Source organism: Mus caroli, chromosome 6 (assembly GCF_900094665.2).
Source record: "Mus caroli chromosome 6, CAROLI_EIJ_v1.1, whole genome shotgun sequence".
Lineage (NCBI taxonomy): Eukaryota > Metazoa > Chordata > Mammalia > Rodentia > Muridae > Mus > Mus caroli.
In genome coordinates this window covers 17,082,330-17,099,165 of record NC_034575.1, presented here as the reverse complement: position 1 = coordinate 17,099,165, position 16,836 = coordinate 17,082,330, and the positions used below count along the sequence as shown (strand labels likewise).

Genomic DNA, 16,836 nt, shown 5'->3' with positions numbered 1-16,836 from the left:
GCCTTACAGTTGGATCTCATGGAGGCATTTCCTCAACTGAAGCTCCTTTCTCTGTGATAACTCCAGCTGTGTCAAGTTGACACAAAACTAGCCAGTACAAATGTATTGACTACATCTTAAGAAAAGTAATGTTCTCAGTTATTTCTCTAAGGACAGGGCAGAGTGAGATCACACAGCAGGCTGTCTTTGGGACATTTTTTACTTTAAACCCCTAGACTTTCTTTTAAGCAAATATATTACTATAAACCAGGTATTTCAACTTGTGTGCTCTGACCCCATTTGGGGGGGAGGCAAATGACTCTTTCACAGAGATCATATAGCAGATAGCCTGCATATCAAATATTTATGTTAGGATTCATAATAGTAGCAAAATAACGGTTATGAAGCAACAATTAAAATAATTTTATGGTTGGGAGTCTCTACAACATGAAGAAATATGTTAGAGAGTTGCAACATTAGGAAGGTTGAGAACCACTGTTTTAGAAGGTTGTTTTATTCCTCCTCCCCCTGCTCTTCCTCCTCCTCCTCTTCCTCCTTCTCCTCCTCCTCTGCCCATAAAGGATATCAGAAAGGCCTATAAGGGTAGAAATGAAGGGATGATCATGCTTTTCTGTTATTTGACCTGCAGGACACAGTGACCCTGGACTGGAGGCCAGGGGTGGGGACTTAGTTAAGGAACAGGTGAGCATCAGTGAATGGAAAGGTGTTCAAAGGAAACTTTGGGATCAAGGGAGATTCAAGCTAGCAGGAGCCATCAGAACTAGTGCTGATGGCCGTCCAACCTGAGCAAAGTTTCTCAAGAGGATATGGGATGGAGGATGAGATATGGAGAATTGGGAACTCTGGGTAAATCAACAGCAGAATTATTGCGAAAACTGTGACGTACAGATGGACATGGAGTAATTAAAAAGAAGTAAAAACAACCTAGAACTTGGTCATCCATGTTGTTTGAAGTCTTCAACCTCCTATTAGCATATTGTTTAGTGTGTGGGCTGAGTGCAGTGGATGCACAAGCGAGCCCTGTCCTCATTGAGATGCTGTGTGCTTCTGTTCTTGCCCCTCCCCTTTTATTCATCCGTACTTGAAAACAATCAGTATACATTTTCTTTATTTTCTGAGCGACTTCTCAGCCCTCAGAGTTGTTTGTTAGTGTTCCTCTCCTCTTAATGTCTTTGACCACTCCTAACAATTAGTATCCTTTACGTATGGAAGCATTTTTCACACCCGATACCCTGCTAATAATTTCCCTTAGTATTTCTGAGCTGAGGTGGAGAGATAACAAAGTGTTATGGGTACAAAAGTGCTGTGGTGGGAAATAAGTACAGCCTTCCATTGAACTCTACCTACTGAGAGGGCCAGTTGATTTTCGCCTATGTCACCTTATTCTTTGGTTTGTGTGGGATTATCCTCAGGACCAAGAAAATCTTCACACATGATACACACAAGAAATTAGGAGTGAAAATGATAGAGAGCTTCAAGGAGTTAGAAGGGGCATGAGGTTAGCCCTTCAGGCAGGCAAGTTGACTGAGTCACTAACAAATAGCCATAAAGGGGGCTAGAAGGGATGGAGAGATGGTGCAGCGGTTAAGAGCACCTACTGCTCTTTCAGAGGTCCTGAGTTCAATTCCCGGCAACCACATGGTGACTCACAACCATCTGTAATGGGATCCGATGCTCTGTTCTGGTGTGTATGAAGAGAGCAACGGTGTACTCATATACCAGGAGAAGAAAGCATTTGATGAGTAGGTGGTAGAAAAGGTCACGCCCAGGTAAGCAATGGTGCAAAGTTAGAACTGACAGCGAGTGAAGAGAATGGCTCCATCGCCATGTCACACCAAGCAGGGGCTGGGTTATGAATAGCTCCATATGGTCTGCTAACACACAGGTTTTACAGTCTGTAATTGCCGAGTCAAAAGGCAACTGCACTCACAAATTTGAGGCATTCCTATGAAAGGAAGTCTTATTACAAAGCAGTCGTGGGATACTGATTTATTAATAATGAGTCTACACATCCAGATAAACACACAGAGAGACCCCTGCCTGCATGGTGACCGGTAGGCAGCTTTTCAGGCTCAGTGGTTAGTTAGATGGAATTTCCCTAAGAAATTCCTTTCTGGGGTTCTTTATATAAACTCAGAGATCTTCCCTCCTGCCTTTCTTCTGGCTTCATTATCTCCTTCTAAACTGCCAGCAGGATCAGGTTGACTCTGGCTTGGGTCTTGTCTGTTTTATCAAAGTCCCCGCAGGACCAGTTCTGGTTGTTTGTGGCTGGTAGGGGCCCAGAGCAGGCTTTTATCTTCAGGCTTTGCTTGATCTAATCTGGTTTGGAAGCGCTCTGGCAGTTTTGCTGCAGGTATACAAATGCATTGTTCTTTCAATTGCGAATTTCCTCTTCCTGATTCACTGTTGAGAGCGACCACTTTCCTCCTCTGCTTTATTCAGAGAGACTAGCAGTATTTGCTTGAAGAGTGTAGCGCCATAAAAAGCCTTCATAGGATGTCGGCTTGCAAAAGTATGTTACGTAGCTATTAGTTTAGATCTGTTTTTGTTTGTTTGTTTTGTTTTTTGTTTTTTTGTTTGTTTTTTAATCCTAATGCTGGTGTTGTAAAGAATGGGATGAGAGGAGCTAGAGAGATGTCTCAGAGGTTAAGAGCACTAATTGCCCTTCCAGAGGTCCTGAGTTCAATGACCAGCAACCACATGGTGACTCACAACCATCTGTAATGGGATCCAATGCCCTCTTCTGGTGTGTCTGAAGTCAGCTACAGTGTACCCATGTGCATTAAATAAAAAAATCTTAAAAAAAGAATGGGATGAGGCATGGGATTTAGGTGAGGATCTAGACTTGAGGTAGAAAATTAGGGAGGCAAAGTACAATATTGGTTCCTCACCCACCCCAAGAGTCAAGGCTGACATGGCTTTAAGACAGCTTAACACTTACTCGTAAGAACTCTCACATGGAAAGGTACCATGGGAAGTGAACATCCAAACAGTTCTCTCCTGGAGAGAACTCTTCCCTGAAATCTAATGAATGAAAGTGTAGAACACTGAAGGAGCTTGTCCAGACCAGACGGGAGCGATGTCAGCACGTCCACCTTCAGGTTCTTTCCGCTGTCTCTTCATCATGGTCTCTGTCTGCTCGGTGTGGACAGGAAAAGGGGAAACTGCAGATTACCAAAGTCCTTGACCTGAAAAATCCATCTCCGGTTAGCACAAAACCTCAGAGCAAGAAGATGCAGACTTTTCTGTTAGAGTGAGCAAAATGAGAGAGAATACAGCTAGTTAAAAACCCAATTGCAGATCACTAACCATTGGATTTCAGGGGGAGGAGGACATTAGGAAGTGAGTTCTTAGGTTTTACAGCTTGCTTTAGAGAATTAGAAATTTACTATCTCTACCTTACTTTGAGGACAAAAAACAAAAACAAACAAACAAAACAACACAACAACACAACAACAAAAGGAAGCAGGTGAGCAGAAGTTCACAGTCACAGGACCCTGCTTCTGCAGTGTGCTTTCATGTTTAGTCTAAAAACTGACTGCCTCCTTTAGGATCAGGGGTGTAAGCCCTGACAGAAACACCGAATTTTTCAAAAAGGATACTCATTGACACAGAATTCTGATTGATCGTGTTAAATGTATTAGCTCATTAAAACCCTAAGGCAGTTCTCTCAGTATTATCAGCATTTTGTGAAAAAGTAACCTAGGAAGAGACAATAGATTTGGCCTCAGGTTGTATGGTTGGGACTTGACTAAGCCTGAATCTGCTTGCTTCAGGGGCCCGGGCTTAGATATCTCTAGTGATAAATACATGGTAAAGAGCAAAATGAGTTTATTAACATTTTTCAATTCTAAGCCTCAAATTTCTTGTCTATTAGATACAATATCAGTAGCACACAGATAAACATAAATCTTCTGCACACTACTTGGCATGTAATAAGCATATATTTTTTCCGTGCACAGTGGTAGCTAATGACACCCATAACAGCAATTTATTAGGGACTTCATTGAATTAAATAGAAAAAATTAGTGCACTGCAATTAAGTTTTTAACTAGCTGTGTTGGCCTTCATTCTGCTTATACTAACAAAAAAGAGTACATCTTCTGGCTATGTGTTTTTGTGCTAACTAAAGGTGGATTTTTCAGGTCAAGGATTTTGATAATCTGCAATTTCTCCTTTCCCCGTCTTCCGGTAGTCTGGGTGAACAAGTCACATTAGAAGGGGTCTACAAATAAACCCCCGTGTGAGCCAGGCATGGGCCCTCTTCAGCTGTAGAAACCTGAGTGTGCTTGGGGAGTTTTTAGACTCCAGACTCTTTATATGCAGTTTTGGTCAAATTGTGAAGTGTGGAGCCAAGCATTGCGTTTCTGCATTTGATAATGCTGCCTATATCCTGTGGGCAATTTGAGGATCTGTCGTGCATTCAAAAATACTAAAATAACTTCTGCATTAGTGTTCACTCTTTAGAGGTGAATGCTTTAGGACGTACTGTCTAGGCCTTCCTTTACGGAAGCACTTATTATATATTGAAAATATATATACTGAAAATTATATATTATATTATAATTATATATTATATATTTGTACCTGATAATTACCACACTCATTTCAAACTTGAGAGTCATGTTTGTCATCAAAAATCAATTATAAAAATATCAATACTGTTATGCATATATCGGCAGCTCGATCGTATTTCTCCTTTATCTTCATAACCCTTTCAAGGACTGCCTGGATTTCTGATGTGGCCTGAGAATATTGAGTACTGAAAAGCCATGGGTGTTCTTCCAATTTTAGAAACTCATTTTGGAGATAGATCAGAGAATAATTTCAAGTGTATAATTTCCTCAAGTGAAATGAGGCATCCTGACGTGCCTTCAAATAGATGCTTGGAAATAGAGAAATTTATGTGTTTTTTTTCTTTCTTTTTCTTCTTATAAATGCAGTGTTGTTATTTATGGTTAATAGTTGACAAGAATTTTAATATTGCAGCAAGGAAAGTAGATGAGCCAGGAAGTCTTATTCATACCTTTGAATTATCTGAGGTTATTAGCATAGGATTCACATGGCTTTATTTAAGATAAAAACGTATTTAAGTAAAATCACCTCCGAATATTTTATCTGCAAATAAGCAAATGAATGAAATCCACTTCTTTCCTATGATGAACAAAAATAAAATACATTTTTGATCTCCACCATTTCTATTTTTTTTTTAACTTACACTTAGGAAGTTTGTTTTTTCTTTTATTTTTTTAATTAGGTATTTTCTTTATTTACATTTCAAATGTTATCCCCTTTCCCAGTTTCCTCCTGTCCTTCGGAATCCCCCTATCCTATCCCCTCTCCTCCTGCTTCTGTGAGGGTATTCCCCAACTCACTCACCCCCTCTCTTCCTTGCCCTGGCATTCCCCTACAGTGGGGCATGGAGCCTTCACAGGACCAAGCGCCTCTCCTCCCAATGATGCCCAACAAGACAATCCTCTGCTACATATGCAGCTGGAGCCATAGAACCCTCCATGTGTACTCTTTGGTTGGTGGTTTAGTCCCTGGGAGCTCTGGGGGTTCTGGTTGGTTGATATTGTTGTTCCTCCCATGGGGTTGCAAACCCCTTCAACTCCGTCAGTCCTTTCTCTAACTCCTTCATTAGGGACCCTGTGCTCACCTAGCTTGTTATAAACAATGATAGGCCATGCAAGCATATGCCCTTATTGTTTTGTCTAGGCCTAGTATTCTACTTTCAGCAGTTCAGTTTTACACTGGAAAAGTGTAAACTAGATTTATAATTATTTCAGTGGCTCAAAGTAAGGTCAGGGTGACATTCTGACTTAATTTCTTTGGGAAGCATGGTGTAAATGAAACCTGAAGGCTGGGGCTACCTCTGTGATGAATGTAGAGGAAGAAAGGAGAAGAAAATGACCCTATGTAGAAGGTTGGTTTGAAAAGTTAATCTGTGAATCTGACTTTAGGCACTCGTGGAAATGCTTCGCTGGTACTCAGCATAGTATTTATTATACTGCAAGATTGTTTTGAGTCACAAAGATGTGTTAAATTGTGTTCACCTGAGAGAAATTTGAGCTGTTATTTATACGCTCATACTTTGTGCCTTTTATTAAATAAAGAATCTAATTCAGCATATAAGATGCAGTGAGTTAATAATGAAATATAAATAGAACTGAAAAGTCAAGGTGAAGGGACAGGAAAAACCAAGCAGGTACGCTCCATACAAGGGTGACCAGTTGCTGTAGTTGAGTATCCCGCTGCCTGTAAGCTTCCTGACAGACCCCTGAAAAGGAGCCATGCTTTTCTGCATGATCTTCATGCTGCAAGGGTAAATGGTCAAATTTCTCAAAGGGAGGAGAATTCCAAAGCATTGCTTTTCAAGTGGAACTTTATAATATATCTAGGAAAATGTTTTCAATTTTATTTTCACCAATTTAGGGATATATATATATATATATATATATATATATATATATATATATATATATACACACACACACAACACACACACACACACACACACACACACACACACATATATATATATATATATATATATATATATATATATATATATAGTATTCTTTAAAATTTATCAGGACAGTACCTCAGCAGGGCATAAGCCAAGTTTAGTTAGTATATTGTACATCAGCAGAGTTTGGTCATTTGGTTTTCTGGTAATAGAGATGTCACTGTATTTCATTTGCATAATTTATAAACTTTCAATAGGTTCTTTGTTTTGTTTTGTTTTGTTTTTGAGTCATGGTTTCTCTATGTAGCCCTGGTTATCCTGGAATTCACACTGTAGACCAGGCTAGCCAGAAACTCAAAGATCTCCCTGCCCCTGTCTCCCAAGTTCTGAGATTAAAGGCATGTGCCACCACTGCTTGGTCCCAGGAGGCCCTCAATAGAAGAGAATATAATATAATTTTATATGGGACAAACTTAAGGACTATAAATTCTGTATCGTCTGACAGATGCAAATCTGTAGAGAAAATAATGAAGTCATGTTTGACACATTGACTGAAAAGCAGAGGACTCTGTTAGAATCTCTTCTCTGCGTCAACTCTATGTTCTCATCCTAAGGAAGAGATCAAGTCTTTTCGTAGTGTCCTGGTGTAGAAGAAAATCACATCTGGTCTAGAGGTACATCAACACAATTCCATGGTTAGTATTCTGGATGGACCAAGGAGCGTGTTTTCACCTGAATCCAAACCAAGAGACTTGGTTTTCTTAAAACTCTCCTGCATTTTTTTAATGTTTTTTTTTTTTTTTTTTTTTTTTTTTTTTAATGATTAGAAGCTTTACCATTTTCAATGTAATGTTGACAAACTCAGCCCAATCCAGAAAAAGATTATTAGGGAGCCAGGCTGTAGTAGTGCATGCCTTTAATCCCAGCACTCAGGAGGTAGAGTCAGGCAGATGACTTTTCGAGGCTGGCCAGTTTACAGAGCGAGCTTCAGGATAGCCAGGGTTACACAGTGAAACCCTGTATTAAAACAAGATCCCTCCAAAATGATCATTAGGGGCTAGGCATATACATTTGAAAAGCTAGAAGAACTGGGTTATATTATCCAGATAATAGATTACATGGAGGGCTAAAGTGAGGCTGAGGTGACCCTGTTGTATGGGAAGGAATAGACTGAGCACAGAACTAGAACTAGTGCATCCTGTTAGAAAGGCACTTCCAGCAAGACATGACTGCTAAGAGCTAGTTATATGGAGTACTTAGCTCAGTTGTAGAATGCAGGGATCCTTGGATTAGGTTCCTAACATCAAATAAACCAGGTGTGGTGGCACATAGCTGTAATCTCAGCAATCAGGAAGTAGAGGAAGGAGAATAGAAATTCATGGCCATTCTCCACTACTTAGTGAATTAATTTAAGCCAGTTTAGAGTATAAGAGGCCTGTCAGAAAAAGAAGAGGTAGTATTGATAAGACTCACTAGTGAGACAGGAAGTCTCATTAGAATTGCAACTTAAGGATTCCTTTAAAACCTGTGGGTTGCGATCCCTTAGGAAGGTCAAATGTCCCTTTTACAGGACTAGCCTAAAACCACCAGAAAACCCATAGCAAAATTACAGGTCTGAAGTTGCAATAAAAATAATTTCATGGTTGTGGGAGTCACCCCAACATAGCTAACTGTATTAATGGGTCACAACACTAGGAAGGCTGAGAACCAGTGCTTTAAAACATTTTTATATTTTACATGTGAGCCTTTCTTCTTTCTTTGTATGTCATGTAATTTTCTCTTTTCCTTTCCTCCCTCTCTGTCCCTCTCTGTTCCCTTCTGCCCTCTCTCTCCCTCCTTTCTCCCTCCTTTCATTCCTTTTCTCCCTCCTTGTACATTTCTTTCTTCCTTCCTGCTGGACATTTCAAATTATTTAAGAACCCTTCACACTGTGCCATGAAAGTTTCTTGTGGTTCATTGTTAACCTATTAAATTTTCTACACTAATTTTGTAAAGTCTGTGTTTTGTTATGAGTGGCTTTTGAAGTTGCTGCTCAGGTAGTTTGGGGTGTGGTCAGTTAGTGAATGAACAGAGATTTCTTGAAGTGATTGGAGCCAGTAAGTCTCCTAGCCCTTTGTCAAAGAATCTTGAGGCCATTTAGAAGTGAGATTGTTGGGCCTACCAAGCTAATGGGCATGTGTGTAACTTTCTCAAATCTCATATACAGATAGAGCTCTTCCACATATAACATAGGTTGACTTACTGTTCCTTAACTATGAGGTCTCTTAAGAAATGGTTTGGCTCAAAGATGTACAACTACCAACCCACACCTCAAATTGCTGCTGTGATCAACAGATGCTCTGAGGTTCTTTAGTGGACATTTCCAGGGACAAAGCTACTACACTTGCTGAACTCTAAAGTCACATAAAAACAGCCTAGGGTTCTAGATAGCCACCAGAGCTGACAAATAACGACGACAATTCTTGTTAGGAATTACACCTTTAAAGGGCATCAACTCTATTCTGCTCTTCTGTAGCCAGCATCCACCGTGGACGTAGACTGGTTTTCAAGACTAGTGCAGATGAGAGATTGAACAGTGGACATTCAAAGCTTTCTGCTCTTCTTGAGACCCAGGTGCCTTCTGGAATAAACACTACTTGGATTGCTTCAAGTCTTTGTCTAATTCCCAGAGGTCTGAAAAAGTTGATTCTGACCATTGCTTATGTGGAAGACGCTGCCCAGAACTCTTACTGGGCACACTTTGCTAATGTCACTAAATTTTCTCCAAGCTTTAGAAAAGATGGAAACTTGGCCTACTGACTTCCAAGATCCACTCCACTCTAGAACATTTTTTATTAACTAATGTATCTCATTCCTAGTGCATCGTGGATAATACAATTTACTGTACATTTTAAAAGCTAAATATGATGTTGAAAAATATCAACACTGACTGTTTAATGCCAAACTACAAAGCCAAACATGTTGTAGGTGACCACCTAGGGCTATGGTTTACTTACATATTTGAGAAAGAAACATTGCCCTTCTTATGAACTGTCTGCTTAAAATGAATTATTGTAAAGGGAAGACAGACTTAATACAAAGATGAAACTATATAGTCAAAATTTACATTTCAGAGACGATTGAGGGAGTAAAATGAAATAATTGAAGTATTGCATTTCAAAGGTTTGAGCCATCAGCATGGATATTTCCTGAATGCTTTGCTTTTTAAATACATTATCAGCTGTAGTCACTGTGTTACATAACAGATCTTTTGAACTTACTTTTCTCATCTAATTGAAAATGTGGATCCTTGAGTGGTTCACCTTTCATTCTAAAATTTATCATTAACTAAATATTAGAACATCTACACTAATTTTTCTTATGCATTAAAGACTCATATTTATACCTCAGTACTGCAGACAGAGACAAAGGTCATTAGCCCAACATCACCAAAGACTGTCTTATATTCATTTCCTGAGAAACAGATAGGACAATATGATATATATATATATATTACACAATATATATATATTGGTTTTTTGAGACAGGGTTTCTCTGTATAGCCCTGGCTGTCCTGGAACTCACTTTGTAGACCAGGATGACCTCAAACTTAGAAATTTGCCTGCCTCTGCCTCCTGAGTGCTGGGATTAAAGGCATGCACCACCATGCCCAGCTGATACGTATTTTTTAGCAATAAGTTTAAGAGAGGTGTCTATCTATATTGACATTCCACATGTCTAAAAGTAAAAGCTTTAAATTTACATGTAATTATTAAAAAGTAACTATTTACAAATTATATAAAATATTTGTCTACTCTGTCAGAAGGCTACTGGGCTAACCTCTCAATAACAGGAGGACATTTTGGATAGTGATTTCACTTTCCTACAAAACACTGATGGCCACTTTGGCTCTTGCAGGCAAGGGTTAAAATGATCAGTATTTGTTGGTGACATAATGTTACACTTTGGGGACTTTTCATAATCATACAAAGTGTTGCAACTTGGCTTCTATCTGCTGGTCATTAATTTTGTTTCTTCTGCATGTAGATTCAAGCTTTCTAGCCTATGGGGCTGACACAGAGGTCAGAATCTGCACACCCTTTGCTTTTGAGCATTCATTAACCCTCTCAATGTCCTAAACAAGTGGCACTGGTTATCTGTTTTAAGACGGGAGTAGTGAGTCTTCAGTTCATGACGTCAGCAATGGTACTACACTGAACCACATTATACAAGGGCCTTTTAAAGGCAAGTAGACTCTGATAAATAGCTGAGTGGAATTGTTTCAAAGCTTTTGAACTTTGTAAAACTGTCTTGGTGATTTGTATTTTGGTTTTCCTCAGATCACTTGTGCATGTTAGAGTGTGTGCTCATCTTTCTTGAAATGGTAGGAAAGCCAAAAAAGTTCTTGTTTTCCTTTAAAAGATTCATTGTATACATATATATCGTCGAGAATGATATATATATATATATATCACCAAAGGCTGAATGATATATATCGGCGAGAATGATATATATATATATCATTCTCGGGATATATATATATATATATATATGTCTATATATATATATATATANATATATATATATATATATATATATATCCCGAGCTATCGTTCTCGCCGGCAAGAACACACTCGGACAACCGGATTCTTATATACAGTGTATATATATATATACACTGTAACTTCTTCAGACCAGAAGAGGGCATCAGATCCCATTACAAATGTTTGGGAACCACCATGTGGGTGCTGGAAATTGAACTCAGGACCTCTGGAAGAGCAGTCAGTGCTCTTAACTGCTGAGTCATCTCTCCAGCCCGTGTTATACGTTCTAAAGCACATTACATTTACTGTTAGTAAGGCTGACAATAGTTTGCTCTTTTCTTTCTTTTTTTTTTTTTTTTTCTTTTAAGATTTTATTCATCAAGAATGGGCAGTTACTGTTGAGTGTCTGACCACTTTTACAGGATGTCTTATTGTTTTCGTTTGTTTGTTTGTTTGTTTTTGTTTTGTTTTTTCGAGACACCGTTTCACTGTGTAGTTCTGGCTGTCCTGGAACTCACTTTGTAGACCAGGCTGGCCTCGAACTCAGAAATCTGCCTGCCTCTGCCTCCCAAGTGCTGGGATGAAAGGTGTGCGCCAACACCACCCAGCTTCTTATTTTTCTTTGCAAATGGAAGAACTTCCTTGCTCCTAATAAGATATATGAAATGATCACTGATTCTGTGTTTAGTCCTCATTGACGTATGAATTCTTTGTGGGCTCTGGCAAAGCAGACAAGGAGGCAGTAATTTAAATATTTATGAATTTCTTTTTATTCCAGTGGCTATCTTTAGAGGGTAAACACCAAGTCACTTTTACTGGAACTCAAAAGCTTCCAAGTATGTTATAAAATAATCTCTCAGTTAGTCACCTTGATTTAAAATCAGGTTTCTATAGCAGAGTAGATTACTTCTAAACTGTGTGCTCACTGTGGACACAGATCCCTAAAGACAATACAGCTGCACTGTGGTTTCTCCAGAAGTTGACAGTGCAGTTCTTTTTCACAGTACCCTTTCTGTTTCTTCACTCCATCTTTCTTTGTCACGATTTTTTCTACTTCTGCTTTATTCATGCCTGAGTACTGTGTTTATGTCCCTTGCACCACACACTTATACATCTTGTTTTTAAATTTTTATTGGTTATTTTATTTATTTACATTTCAGATGTTATTCCTCTTCCCTGTTTACCCCCTGAAAACCCCATATCCCACTGTCCTTCCTCTTGTTTCTGAGGAAGCACCCACCCACTCCCACCTCACCACCCTGGCATTATCCTATTCTGGGGCATCAAACCTTCACAGGATCAAGGGCCTCTCCTCCCATTGATTCCAGACAAGGCCATCCTCTGTAACATATGTGGCTGGAGCCATGGGTAGCACTATGTATACTCTTTGATTGGTGGTTAAGTCCCAGGGAGCTCTGGAGATCTGGTTGGTTGATATTGTTGATCTTCTCATGGGGTTGCAAACCCCTTCAGCTCCTTCAGTCCTTCCCCTAACTGCTCCATTGGGGTCCCCATGCTCAGTCTGATGGTTGACTGCAAACAGCCTCTCAGGAGACATCCATATCAGCAAGCACTTCTTGGCATCAGCAATAGTGATTGGGTTTAGTGGCTGCATATGGGATGGATCAGTGGGGCAGTCTCTGCATGGCCTTTCTTTCAGTCTCTGCTCCACTCTTTGACTCTGTATTTCCTTTAGACATGACTAAATCTGGGTTAAAATTTTGAGAAGGGTGGGTGGCCCCATCCCTCAACCAGTGGCCGTGCCTAACCTCCAGATATGGTTTCTACAGGTTCTCTCTGCCCTTTGTTGTGTATTTCAGCTAATGTCATCCCTGTTGGATCCTGGGAGCCTCTTGCTTTCCTGGAGTCTGGAACTTTCTGTTGGCTACCCCCAGTTCTCCATCCTCCTTTGCTACACACCTCTGTTCAATTCCCTTCCCCTTTCCCAATTCTCTCAAAACACCATAGCTTCTTCTTTAATTAGTATTGCTGTTTAACAAAATGTATGTATTCATTTAAGAGTAGGGCTTTTTGAGATTTCTTCCATCCAGGTTGGTATGCCAACTGGTGTTGTCATTATGCCAGCATTTTTAGGCACCGCATTGCTGTGATTTCATAGATGAAGTTCCCTGTAATACATAGATGACACTGTCTTGTAATTGACATACTGTTCCTCTGAATCTTAAAATCTTACTACCCGGTTTCTGGGATGTTTCCTGAGCTTTAGGTGGAGGACTGGCATTGTAGCTGCATCAGTGGGGGATGAGCACGCTACAGGCAGTTGTTATCAGTGTTTTAACCAGTTGTGGATTTCTGGGTTTCCTTCTGGTACAAAAAGAACCTTTGGTGAGCAATGAGAACAAGCAAGGCCGTGGGCTATAGAGAACCTACTATTGTCATGTCCCCAAATCAATATAATTCCCAGTTGCTCTCCAAATACCTGTCTCCATACCTACAGGGCACAGCTCTCCTCTTTCTACTTCTGTTTACCTTATTTTCCTTTAGAATTTTTTTCTCTTATATGCTGTGGATTCCCATTAGACTCTTTTCATAAAACTTATCACTGACAATGACCTTGTTAACTTTTTTTCTCAAGTATCCATGACCTGTATGGGAACACGTTATATGTGTTTCAGATCCTTTAGGTAGGATAGATGGTACAGCATGACAGTAAGTCCCCTCTAAGTCCTCTCCTTGTGCAGTGTTCTGAGGTGGTGATGAATACAGGTCTATCCCTTGCCTCAGCATGTTTAGAAGCAGACTGAGGAGATGGTTTGGATTTGGGTGGATGCAGGGAAGTCTCTGACCAAGTGAGGCATTGCTACAACTCAGCAATGCCACAAACTACAACAATGACAATAACAACTACAATAATGATAATAACAGAAATAATCTGGATAAATCTAGATCATTAGTCAGCAGACTTACAGCCTTGAGCTAAATGTGGCCTGGAACACTTTTGTGCATGGAATGTTAGAGCAACACTCAACTCTACTCATTGGCTATTGTCAATGTCTGCTTTTATATCACACGGGAGGAAATGCAAAGCTGCAATCTAGACAGTATAGGCCGCCAAGCCTAAAATACTCCCCATCTAGCCCTCTACACAAACACCAAACGTTTGCCAACTTTCTTTAGATCATAGTTTCTTAAACTGTGGCTCACGATCCCACATGGGGTGTTATGAAAAATTTGGCAACAGTGAAAGGTCTTTATATGTGCCACGACTAAAATGTAATTTGAAGTCACACCAGTAATGGATCCTAGGTGTTTCTGGTAACGTTTGCCCATGTCACTTCTCAGGATCCACTGCATCTGTGATTTGGTGAACACTTGTGTATTTGCACTGCACTTGTGTTTGTTCAGGCCAGCTCAGACATGTGATTATCATACACTACAGATGGCAGTGTTTTTAACTGCATAAACAGATTAGTGTGCATTGATAGAAACCTTGTTTTTATTTTTCAAGACAGGTTTTTTCTATGTAATAGCCACGGCTATCTTAGAACTTGCTTTGTAGACTAGGCTGGTCTTGAACACACATTCATCCATATGAGTGCTGGGATTAAAGGAGTTCACCATTGTTTTTCTATCATCATTCCATGCTATGTACATTTATACTAATGTATATTATACTGTGTAAGAATTTGGTGTTTAAAATTGGTGTTTTAGTTACTATTTTTTTTAGCCTATTAAAATTTTATTAAATGAATGCTGATTGGGATTAGAATAGAATTTCCAACAGTTTCTCAAATGGACATAAACATACTTCTGGCCACTATGTACTTTATTCAAAACAGTATCATTGGCATTGAGATGTCTGTGTCTGTGTACCCTCATGAGTTTCTGCAGTTGCACCAGTTTTTGCTCAATTTCAAAAACCAGAAGAGCATGTCTGGTGCCTTCCTTTGTCACCCTCTGCCTATTTGTTTAGAAAGGATCTCTCTCTGAACCTGGGCCACCTGTAAATCCACAACGCCATCGATCCTCCTGTCTTCACTGCTTTGAACTTGGAGTTACAGGCATGCACAAGACATATGGCTTGTTTTGTGGGTGCTGGGATCGAACTCTGGTCCTAATTGTGTAGCAAGTGCTCTTAACAGATGGGATACCTCTCTAGTCTCAAAGAACTGTTCTAAAATACATTTCTTTATGATTTATTATGAGTAAATATTTTATTGGCATAGCTATTAAAAAACCTATATACCCAAGGTTATATTATGTTACTCAAGTAAAAATCAGTCACCATTACAAACTATTTAATAAGTTGTGCTCTAGACACTGGGTTTTATACCAGTGCCTGTGTATGGAAAATAAAAGAAAGATGCTGGACAGAATGAGCTACCAGGGCTTTTCAAGGTGAGTACCACATCTTGGCTAATGGTCATTTTTTAAAATTTCCTAAGTTTAACTAACTGATTAGATTGTGCTTTTTTCAAATCACTATTTTTGACAATTTAACACTGATTATGTTATTTCTTTTTCTTTTCTTTTCCTTTTTATAGGGTTGTGGGAAGAAGATGTATTCCTTTTTGAGAGGAACCAAACAATTGCAAGTTCTGCGGTTTCTGGGAATCTCCATTGGTGTGACACAAATCCTGGCCATGATTCTCACCATTACTCTGCTCTGGGCTCTGTATTATGATAGAAGGGAGCCTGGAACAGACCAAATGCTATCTCTGAAAAATGATACGTCTCAGCACTTGTCATGTCATTCTGTGGAACTGTTAAAACCAAGTCTTTCAAGGATCTTTGAGCATACATCAATGGCAAACAGCTTCAATACACACTTTGAGATGGAAGAATTATGAAGAATGTCAAAGAAGGAAATCACAAACCTGTGGGACAAGTGGGTTTTGGGGTACACAGTTATCCATTTCAGAAAATTTTAGACATATTAATATTCTGAAAAGGAATGTCTAAGCATTTCTCCACTCTTTAAAACAAAGGTTCCACATAGTAATACACAGACAATAATTGGTGCCCTTCAAAATGCCGAACCCAGACATTATAACAACTGTGTGTGCTTTCTTTCTTTTCTTTTTTTCTGAGCACAATTATGTTTTGCAGTGATACAGTTTGACTAGCGTTTCTGCATCCATTCACAGAAATGAACCATCATGTGGCACTGGAGCTGATCTGAAGGTTAACTGACTCCTCTAACTAACCTATAAACTATCCACTGACTGCTAACATAGGGATTTAGTGCTAAAGACCTTTATTAGCTGGTGATGTATTGTTCTGATGATTATTTGATTATATGCAAAAGTCTTTCAAAATTGGTGACTACCTAAATATGATTTTTGTTGGTTACTAAAATAATCTTATTAATAACACTTGTAAGAGCTAACACGTTGTCTTAAACTTATCAGGGATATATATGTATATAAGTCTGTGCTGTGTCTGTATAATTCAGTAGATTTCAGTTCTTATAATGTTATGAAAAACAATATTTGAAAATGGCAAAATTGTCTTACACAGCACCATTACTTTTGTCTCTTCCAACAACAGAACATTTAAATTCCGTCTTGGTTCTGTACTATATCTATAACTGTTAATTTAAGTTGTTAACCACTAATTTTGGAAATTACCAGTTTGACACATAGGGATCTCTGTAAGTCCGGCTGCAGGAAGTATTAACTACAGAATTTACACATAGTTGATTCATCAAAAGTTCAGATTTTTTTTCCCCCTCCCAATAAACACTTTGTCAAAGAGTGTTTTTCGTTTTTTTTTTTTTTTTTTTTTTTTTTTTTTTTTTTTTTTTCGTTTTTTTTTTTTTCAAATTAAAAGTATTATTTTGTTTTTTATGTAATTTTACAGAGGAACAACATTCTCTGCAGA

General features: G+C 39.0%; 1 protein-coding gene across 2 annotated transcripts in view; it reads left to right on the top strand.

Annotated features, from left to right (window-relative positions):
• Positions 1-16,710, top strand: part of Tspan12 (tetraspanin 12) — a 97,938-nt gene extending 81,228 nt beyond the window's left edge. For both annotated transcript variants that reach the window (XM_021165686.2, XM_021165685.1), the window contains exon 9: positions 15,498-16,710. In XM_021165686.2, the coding sequence (XP_021021345.1) occupies positions 15,498-15,803 (306 nt within the window). In that variant the 3' untranslated portion in view covers positions 15,804-16,710. The remainder of the gene's footprint in view (positions 1-15,497) is intronic.
• Positions 16,711-16,836: the final 126 nt, after the last annotated feature.